General features: G+C 44.8%; 1 protein-coding gene across 1 annotated transcript in view; it reads left to right on the top strand.

Moving 5' to 3' along the window:
* The window catches only part of LOC109910942 (ER degradation enhancer, mannosidase alpha-like 2), a 51,022-nt gene extending 45,772 nt beyond the window's left edge, over positions 1 to 5,250 (top strand). The window contains exons 12-13 of the mRNA XM_048608535.1: positions 2,457 to 2,578; positions 4,687 to 5,250. Coding sequence (XP_048464492.1) covers positions 2,457 to 2,578; positions 4,687 to 5,175 — 611 coding nt within the window. The 3' untranslated portion in view covers positions 5,176 to 5,250. The remainder of the gene's footprint in view (positions 1 to 2,456; positions 2,579 to 4,686) is intronic.
* Positions 5,251 to 10,825: the final 5,575 nt, after the last annotated feature.

The following is a 10,825-nucleotide window of genomic DNA, read 5'->3' as shown; positions in this document are numbered from 1 at the left end:
CTTGACCTGTCCGTCCTCCCTGGACTGACCTATCTCCTCCCTTACTCCCCACCTACACACCTTTACTGGCTCCATCCCCGCCTCTTTGACCTGTCTGTCTCCTCTCCACCTATCCTCTCCTCTATCCATCTTCTATCCGCCTCCCACTCTCTCCCTATTTATTTCAGAACCCCCTTCCCCTCCCCCATTTCTGAAGAAGGGTCTAGGGCCGAAATGTCAGCTTTTCCTGCTCCTCTGATGCTGCTTGGCCTGCTGTGTTCATCCAGCTCCACACCTTGTTATCTCGGATTCTCCAGCATCTGCAGTATCTACTATCTCTGATTTGAATGGATGAGTAGCTATTCCTAGAATCCGTACAGAGTGGAAGCAGGTCATTTCAGCTTTTCAAGTCCACAATACCCGTTGGAAGAGCATCCCACCCAGATCCAGCACCCCCATCCTATCCCTGTAATTCTCAAGGTAACCCACGTAGCCTGCACATCCCTGGACACTATGGGTAACTTAGCATGGCCATTCCACCTAACCTACACATCTTTGGGTTGTGGGAGCGCCTGGAAGAGACGCAGGGAGAATGTGCAGGCTCCACTCAGACCAAGGCTGGAATCAAATCCATGTCCTTGGCACTGTGAGGCAGTAGTGCTAACCACTGAGCAACCGTGTCACTCTGTCTGGCTTGAATCAGCTAACTTGGGCTGTAGAGAGAGAACTTTGCATGAAGTCTTTATAAGGTTGAAAGTTATTTTTTTCACCACTTGTGCATGGGATTTGGGCAAGGCCAGAACTTACTGCCATTCCTAACTGTCCTTGAGAAGCTGGTGCTGAACTGCCCCAGCCCCCTCAGTGCTGTTGGAGACATGGTTTCGGACAGTGACAGTGAGGGAAGAGTTGTCAATATTTCCTAGTCAGGATGACATCTAAGTATAAAAAATGTAAAACTAACTTTCATCTTTAAACGTTGAGAGCAGGCAGCTCGAGGCACATCTTGAAATGATATTTGAAACTTTGCTGTCTCCTGCTCTTGCTCCTGTGTTGGAGAAATGCTAGAGGATCAGTCAGAGGCCTTGAAGCTCAAGAGCAGCAACAGGCTGCAGGGGAAGGTCAGTAAGACAGATGCTGCTTCTGCAAGTGTCCCCTTTGACTATTTAAACTCTCCGAATAGATTCAGCAGCAAGGCTACTAAATGTGGGTGAGCAGAGGGAGAAACCCTTCTACGGAGTGGCCCATGGCTGCTATCTGCTGCATTAAAACTGGCAGGAGCCTCCATTTGGGTTCACAGTCAGCCCAGTCGATACCCAATCCTGCCTCTCTGAAAATTGCCCGGGAAGTGGATGGGAACCAGCAAGTGGAGGTGGGTCTTGTGTCTCGGGAGGCAGGAGTGGTCTGGGCACCTGGGAGATGGGAGTTGGGGGAATCCGAGAGGTGGGAATGGTCAGGGCTCTCTAGAGGTAAGAAGGGGCCAGGGATGCAGTGTGTGGGAGTGGACCAGGGAGGTGAGTGGGGACCAGGGAACTGACATAAATCTTCACCTGCACATCTGCTAATGTGGTATACTGTATCCGCTGTTCCCGTTGTGGCCTCCTCTGCATCGGGGAAACCAAGCGGAGGGTTGGGGACCGCTTTGCAGAACACCTACGCTCGGTTCGCAATAAACAACTGCACCTCCCAGTCACAAACCATTTCAACTCCCCCTCCCATTCCTCAGACGACATGTACATCCTGGGCCTCCTGCAGTGCCACAACGATGCGACCCAAAGGTTGCAGGAACAGCACCTCATATTCCACTTGGGAACACTGCAGCCCCATGGTATCAATGTGGACTTCACAAGCTTCAAAATCTCCCCTCCCCCTACTGCATCCCAAAACCAGCCCAGCTTGTCCCTTCCTCCCACCTCAAGCCCCATCCCCATCTCCTACCTACTAGCCTCATCCCGCCCCCTTGACTTGTCCGTCCTCCCTGGACTGACCTATCTCCTCCCTAACTCCCCACCTACACTCACCTTTACTGGCTCCATCCCCGCCTCTTTGACTGTCTGTCTCCTCTCCACCTATCTTCTCCCCTATCCATCTTCTACCCGCCTCCCCCTCTCTCCCTATTTATTTCAGAACCCCCTTACCCTTCCCCATTTCTGAAGAAGGTCTAGGCCCGAAACGTCAGCTTTCCTGCTCCTCTGATGCTGCTTGGCCTGCTGTGTTTATCCAGCTCTACACCTTGTTATCTGACATAAATTCAACCTTGTTTGGAGGCTGTGAATCCAGCCCCTTGTCTCATCCAAGAATTTGGAGATTCAAACATTGTACTAAAAATATTAAGTATATAAATTCATGTAACCACTGGCTTCTCTATTTCGTTTGCAATCTTTGTTCCAGTACAGTGGGTGCCATTCCCAAAGGGAGTGGATTTTCTTTTTGCCATTCGGAGCTCACACATCCTTAAAGGGGCTGGTTTGTTGTTACAGAGCTGGTGGAGAGTGCTATGTATCTATATCGAGCAACTGGAGATCCAACTCTGCTGGAGATGGGCAGGGATGTTATCGAGGCCATTGAGAAGATCAGCCGTGTGGATTGTGGTTTCGCTACAGTAAGTGCCCGATCTGTGAACGTTCAGCAATGACTCTCAGCGCACTGCCTCGTCACTGAGTTTATTCCAATAAACACCACTGCAACATACAAGTCTGGATTGAGAGAATAATGGTGTGGAGGAGAGTTACCAATTTATCATGGGTGGGTTGCAAGCATCCCAGAGCGCATTATTGTAATATCTTTTTCAGGTGTAGTCACGAGGAAATGCAGGAAACTTGCTGCTTTTCCTCGCGGTCAGATCCTTAATTCCAGTCAGTTTGCTTTCAGCAGCAAATCCACATTGATGGGGAGTCATAGGATCAGAGTTGGCTACAATGAGCCCATAATAGCACAGTGCATTGCCTACATAGGTACACTTTGCAGCTTGTTGGGCTCTACATAGAATTGTAGAATGGTTACATAACAGAAGGAGGCCATTTGACTGGTCATGTCTATGCTAGCTTTTTGCAAGAGCAACTCAGCTAGTTCTATTCCCCTGCCTTTTCCTGTAGCCCTGCTAATTTGTTCTCTTCTGATAATTAGCGACTTCCTTTCAGAAAGCCACAATTAATCCTGCCTCCACTGTACTCTCAGGCGGTACATTCCAGAACCTAACCACTTGCTGTATTCAAAAGATTTTCATTTATTTTGCCTTTTAATAGTTACCTTACATCAGTGCCCATTAATTGTGGATTCTTCCACCAATGAGAATATTTTCCCCTTGTCCACTCTCTTTAGACCACTAATGATTTTGAATACTTCTAAGACTATAAGATGGAGAAACAGAAGTAGGCCATTCAGAGAATCGAGTCTTACATAGAACATAGAACAGTACGGGCCCTTCGGCCCACGATGTCGTGCTGACCTATTATCCTACTAATATCAATCTACCCTGCATACCCTACATTTTACTATCCTCCATGTGCCTATCCAAGAGTCGCTTAAAAGTCTCTAAAGTATCTGACTCCACTACCACTGCCGGCAGCGCATTCCCCACGCCCACCGCTCTCTGTGTGAAGAACCTACCTCTTCTCCACCATTCAAGGAGATCATGGCTGATCTAATAATCCTGAACTCCACTTTACTGCCTTTGCACAATAACCCTTGATTCCCTTCCTGATTTAAAAAAAATCTGGGCCTTGCATACACAGAACAACCCAGGCTCGACTGCCATCTGTATTAAAGAACTGCACAGCATCACTACTCTTTGAGTGGAAAAAAAATTCCCCCTCATCTCCATCTTATATGTGCAAAATGAGATTATACCCTCTGGTCCAGGATTCTCCCATCTTCTCATCTACCCTGTCAAGCCCCACCTAACACTCTGATATGTTTCATATCTCCATCAAATCACTGCTCAACTTTGTGTAGGAGAAACAACTATTTCTGTTGTTTCATTCCACATCGATAGGTCAGTGTTAGACACCATCCTGTATATTTACACGGTGGTCATTGTGGTGGGATTCAGTCTACACTTCCTGCTGACTCGAGAAGGCAGCCAACATAGTCCAAGCCTCCTCCCACCCCAGTTATACTCTCTTCCACCCTCTTCCATCAGGCAGAAGATGTAAAAGTTTGAAAACACGTACCAACAGATTCAAGAACAGCTTCTTCCCTGCTGTTATCAGGTTTATGAACAGCCATCTCCTATATTAGAGTTGATCTTTCTCTGCACCTTCTCTGTAGCTGTAACACTATATTCTGCATTCTGTTCTAATCCCCTTTTGTACATGTAAGGTATGGGGGTGGCACAGTAGCTAGCATTGCTCCCTCGCAGTGCCAGGAACCTGGGTTCGATTCCACCCTTGGCCTACTGCCCGTGTGGAGTTTGTATGTTCTCCCTGCCTTTCCTTCTACAGTCCAGAGTTGTGCAGGTTAGGTGGATTAACCATGGGAACTGCAGGGTTACAGGGATAGGATATGGGGAATAGGTCTGTGTGGAATGCTGTTCAGAGGGCCATGTGGACTCGATGGGCCCTGTAGGGATTCTATTCTATGATTTGTCTGGTTAGCAATACTTTTCACTGTATCTCAGTACACGTGACAATAATAAATCAGATTAAGTCAGTGTTTGAGCACCTGCTGATGGATTCGCTGATCAGCTGTGACTGTTTCCATGCCGTTTAGGTGCGGGACTTGCGGGATCACAAGCTGGACAATCGTATGGAATCGTTTTTCCTGGCGGAAACGGTGAAGTACCTCTACCTGCTGTTCGACCCCGACAACTTCCTGCACAACGATGGCTCCACCTTCCGCACCGTCACCACGCCCTACGGTGAATGCATCCTCGGAGCTGGCGGCTACCTGTTCAACACAGAGGCACACCCCATCGACCCTGCAGCCTTGCACTGCTGTAGCCAACACAAGGAGGAAAGGTGGGAGGTCGAGGGGCTCATGCAAGACTTCCGGGCCACGCATTATGCCAGGATGGGACTGCATGCAGCCGGTGCTTCAGATCAAACTCCTCAGTACAACCAGAAGATACGGGCCACCCATGGTGGCAAGAACACAAACAAGAGGAGAAATAACAAAAGAATTCCAATGCTGAGCTGCCCCCACCAGCATTTTAGCTGGAAACTTGCGGTATTAGGTCAAGTGTTTGCAGACTCCTCCTGATGTGAACACCTTATGTTCTAAAGGGACTTTATTTATGAAATACTGAGGAATAAAATTTGATGTTTTTCACAGGAATTCCAAAGGGTTTTCTTCCTCCAGAGGATGGGAAGAGCAACGGCTGTCACGTAAATATCCCAGTGTCATCCTTAGAGGCATAGCGCAAGGTTGCTTACCCCATTTCCCCCTCCCTACCTCCCTCCCTCAATGTTTTACTGAAACGAATGTCAGGAATCACAAGGGTAACTGGGGATGGCCAATAAATGCTGGTCCAGAAAGCGTCGCCCACATCCCATGAATGGATCAACAAAAAAACGAGGACAGTGCATTCGTACAGTCTTCCATTCCCTCCCAATGGGCCAAAGCATTTCACAGCAGATGATTTCCTCCTGATGTGTGGTCATCAGTGTAACAGTTGATGTTGTGCATAGAAAGATTCCAGAACTCCAGCAAATTGCATGAGTGACCAGTCAGCCTGTCTTTGGTGCAGGAGAAGGCAGAAACGTTGATCAGGACGCTGGAGAACTACATGATCTTCCCATAGTGCTGTCTGAATCTTGGGCAACTACCCAAATGGGTAGGGAAGGGGTCTTCCTTTGAAAAGCAGTGCCTCTTAATAGTTGAGCTCTCCCTTCACATTGTATCGTCAATGCATCGAGAAGCCCAGTAGTCCATGCTCATTTCTTTATCCACGCACATCTCTGTAACAGCTCTGGGTGGAAATCTCAAAGTGTGCCTAGTAATGCAGCTTAAACACAAAACTGAAGTAAAGAGAACAGAGGAGCAGGTCTGGGAAAGGCAGCAACCAGCTCTGTAGATTGTAACAGAAACGGAGGAGGCCGCTCAGTCAATAATGCCTCTACTAACTCTTTGAAAGAACTGTCCAACTACTCTCAATTCTCTTTCTCCCAAACACGTTTTTTTTTCCCTTTTGTGGGCACATAACCGGATTCCTTTTGAAGCTGCTTCTGCCAAATTTTCAGGCCATGCATTCTCAATTACAACACCTTGCTGTAGGAAATAGAAGTATTTTCTCGTATGACCTCCAGTTCATTTAGTAGTCACTTTAATTCTGTGCCCTTTGGTTATCATCCCTTCTGCCATTGGAAACCAGCAACCAGAACACAGCAAAGGAACAGATTTGGACAGTATGGCTCATTGAGCCTACACTGCCATTCAACATCATCATGGCTGATCTCATGGCTTCAACTCCACTTTCCCATCTGCTCTCCATATCCTTCGATTCACTGAGAAATCCCATCCCTGCACAATGACTGCCTCAATCTTAAGTTTATTCTAAAATAGGGGATCCATTGGAGGTGGTGGTGTAATGGTAATGTAACTGGGCTGGTAATCCTGACTCCCAGGCTAATGTTCTGGGGCGATGGGTTTGAATCCCACCATGACAGATGGTGAAATTTGAATTTAAAGAAAAGCTGACTTAATGGTAGCTGTGGAACAACTTTCCCTTTTAAGAAAGAAAAGAAATCTAAATCAGTCATATCCATTAGTGAAGGAAATCTGCTGTCCCTTACCTGGCCTGGGCTAAATGTGACTCCATACTCACAACATGGTTGACTCTTAACTCCCACTGTGCAATTAGGGATATACAATAGATGCTGGTCTAGTCAGCAATACCCACATTCCATAAATAAATAAAACAAGCCCATCTGGGATTGAACATTGCAAAGATTTTCAACTCTGAACAATTTTTCTCTCATCACAGATTCCCTCTTAAGATTCAATCCTTACAATTGAAATTCTCATTTTTTTTAACCTGAAACTGCTTTTTCTCATTTTCACTTTGTGACTTTATTAAAACATTTTTTGGTCTATCTGTTTGGTTCTAATGTATCTGTCTAGCGAATAATCCATCATCCCTGCTGACATATTGTTTTAACTTCCAGCGTTTCTGTGTTAACATCTAAAAATTTTGTCACACTTTCTGGCAGGTTTTGACTCAGACTCAGAATTATCACAGAAAGGATTCTTCTTCCTCTTTTGTATTGGCTTTAGAGGAGAAGCTGTAATTACGGTTTTAACAGTTCAATGCCACACTGGAGAGCAAGGATAACTGGAGGAAATCACTTCCAAACTGGAACCAGGGACAAGACACTACTATGTCCTCATTGATTTGGTCAGGGTTTTTCAGTTGCAGACAGCTGAGATTTTGAGGGAACACTTGAGGTCAAGATGGTCATGTCCAGATGATGTTCTATTGAGGAAACTCAAAGCCTGGTTGTTGTGATGGGTTGGAGGTGATGTGTTTATTTGGGAAGGTGCTTTTTGCCGAAGTTTTCCACCAGGTTTCATCAGTGTTACAGAGTTGGGGACGTTGGATTTGTGCCTGGAAAGGATTTTGCAGAGACACACATTGGTTTGGGGTTCCGAGGGTCTCTGTGGATGATGAACTCCAAGGTGCAGCTAATAGAAGTGATTTCTCTGAGTGTTGCAGTATTCTGACAAATGGAGAATATTTGAGAAGACTGATAACCACTGAACTGGAGCTGATCACCCAATTCTAGAGTTTATCCTCATTACTGAGTGAAGTTGTGTGTGTCAGTGAATTTTTTGTGACAACTCAAGGCCCATAAGGGTGTACAGCAATCAGCTTTTGAGAAGATTAACTTGTTGTTAAACAACATTGGCTTTTGAACCCCAGCTTGTGCCAATGAGCTCACAGATATTGTTCTCTCTTGATCTTTTCAGTCGAGTATCAGGGAAGGTAGTAATGGTAGTTAAGGAATAAGCGATGGTCAAACAAAAAAAACAGAAATGGTGAGTACAGTAATTAGGTTAGAGAAAAAAAGGTTTGTTAATTTAAATAATGACTATATTTCAAGAGAGAAATGCAAATCAGATAATGAAATGAAGGCTTCCCATTGAATACATAAAACTTGCAGGAAGTCACTCATTATAATTCAATGAAAGTAACATCTAAAGAGGAAGACAACAAATGATTTATAATGGTATCAGCTCCCAGAGATTAGATCATTGTATGCCTGAGAGCACATTAGAGTGATTGCTTTTTCTGATAAAGATTATGTGGTATGTCTATGAAGTTCTTTCTTTCAATGAGAGGGTGCACAGAGGTTATACTAAAACAGTTGCAGGGATTTGGGAATTTAGCTATGAGTAAGCTTGGAGTAGCTGAGACTATTCTGCATGAAGCAAAGGAGATATAAGATTTGATAGAGGTGAACAAGATTTTGAGTGGTTTGGAAAAGGTAAATAAGAACCAATTGTTCCCATTAGCTGATAGTGTCATGTCTAGTGGTGTCTTGTGGTTCAGTGGTGGTATCCCTACCTCTAGCCTAGGATATGCCAGTTCTCAGCCCGTCTGCCTGGAGGTGTGTTTCAACATGTCTGAACAGATTGGCTAAAAATAACGAGAAGTAGAGTCATAGGGTTGTACAGCACAGAAGCAGACCCTTCGGTCCAACTCGTTCATGCCGACCAGATATCCTAAATTAATCTAGTCTCATTTGCCAGCATTTGGCCCATCTCCCTCTAAACCCATCCTACTTATGAAACCAGGGACACAGAGAGGATGTGAAGAGGAGCTTTTTTTTAACAACTGAAAAGGACTGGGAACTCACTGCCTATGAGGGTGGTGGAAGCAGATGATGAATGATTTCAGAAAGACATTGGATGGGCACTTGAAAGAAATTGAATTTCAAGATTGCATAGAGTAGGGGAATGGTGGCCTTGGAGAGGGAGCATGTCATTACATGTCATGCTTGCTGTGGGGACTGGGGTGCATCATCATCTCAAAACAACATTCAAATTTAAAATTTGTAGTTTTCTGAATTGGAACTTTGTCACTGGACTCTGTAGGGACTGTCCACCTTGATTTAGATTTTAATTTGGTTAAAATTGCTTTATTTATTAAAATAGTAGAGCGGGGGCAATGGGACTGATTGGATTGCTCCGTGGATAGTCAGTATGGTTTCAATAGGGTGAATGGTCACTGTGTCATAATGACACTCTGACTCCCTCAACCCCAGCGTGTGGGGAGGTGATGGCCTAGTGGTATCTTTGCTGGACTTCTAACCCAGGTAATGTTCTGGGGACTCTTAAGGACTGCAGATGCTGGAAGCCAGAGTCTATAGGTGTGAAGCTAGAAAAGCACAGCAAGTCAGACAGCACCAGGGGAGCAGGCAACGAAACGTTGACTTTCCTGCTCCTCTAATGTTGTCTGACCTGCTGTGCTTTTCCAGCTTCACACCTATATACGAATGTTCTGGGGAGCTGGGTTGGAATCCTGCTATGGCAGATGATGGAATTTGAATTCAGTAAAATTACGGAAATAAGAATCCAATGATGACCAATGTTGGGGGAAAGACCTGTCTCGTTTTTATTGGGAATCCTTTAAGGAATTACCAATCTTACTTGATCTGGCCTGCATGTGTCTTCAGACCCATAGCTATTCCCCTCTGGGCAATCATGCAATAAATCCAGCAACGCCTTTTGTCTTAAATTAAACATTTAACTTAATGGCCTTGAATTTAAAAACACCCATAAACATAATAACCACCAATCTTATAACCTGATACTGCTTTTAATCTAGGAGTCAAGAACATATCAGAGGTCCAATGGTGTGCCTAGAATTTCAGACAGAATCACAAAGAATTCATAGTGAGGTTGGAAAGAGTGAGAGAGGGAATAAAGTAACTTGAAAACAAATCTACCAATCCTCATCCTGTTCCACATGCTTCCTAACAAGGGCATCAGATTGTCAACTGTAGCTGGAGGTGTTCTTGGGGTTTACATCAGCCTTATTACCCCACCCAACTCCAGTATTTCTACAAAACAAACCTGTCCCCACAGATGCTGCTCGACCTGCAGAATATTTCCTTTTTATTACAGGTAATAGTCTCTTGAAAGAATTCAGCTAATCTTCTTTGGATCATAAAATCTTTGCAGCACAGGAGAAGGCCATTCAACCCATCATGACTGTCCCTTAAGGAGCAATTTGCGAACTGCCTGCTCTTGCCCCACATCCCTGCACATTCTTCCTCTCCAGATATTTAGAACATTTAGAAAATGTAGAAAAAAAAGATAGTCAGAGAAAGGCTAATCTGCCTATTGTGTCTGCTTGGAAAATGAATTACCCAGAATGATCCCATCTTCCAGCACTTGTCCGTAACCCGGCAGGTTATGCAATTCCATATTTTTATTTGTTTGTGGGAAATGGACATCGCTGTCAAGGCCAGCATTTATTATCCATCCCTAATTTCCCAGAGGGCAGTTAAGAATGGGGACATTTTTGTGCGTCTGGAGTCATGTGTAGGCCAGACTAGGTAAGAACACCAAATTTCTTTCTCTAAAGGACATTGATGAACGAAATGCATGCCTCTCCAGACATTTGAGATGAATTGAGGAATTCTGCCTCCAGTATCCTTCGGACAGAAATGCAGACACTATCCACTCTTTGGGTGAAAACATGTTTCCTCATCTCCTTGTACCAATCATTTGAAATCAGTGCCCATTTGTCACTGACCCCTCTGCTATGAGGGTTTTAATTTGGTTAAACCCCGGCAATAATAATTGTATATTTAATAGGCTTTATTGCAGCATCTGATTGACTCCCTTACATGACAAGGGATTAAACAACTGAAATAATTGGGGCTGATCTTGAATAAAAAGACAG

This window comes from Rhincodon typus, chromosome 19, assembly GCF_021869965.1.
Source record: "Rhincodon typus isolate 14 chromosome 19, sRhiTyp1.1, whole genome shotgun sequence".
Taxonomy (NCBI): Eukaryota; Metazoa; Chordata; class Chondrichthyes; order Orectolobiformes; family Rhincodontidae; genus Rhincodon; species Rhincodon typus.
Note: the sequence above shows the minus strand (reverse complement) of the source record. Positions and strands in the feature narration are given on the sequence as shown.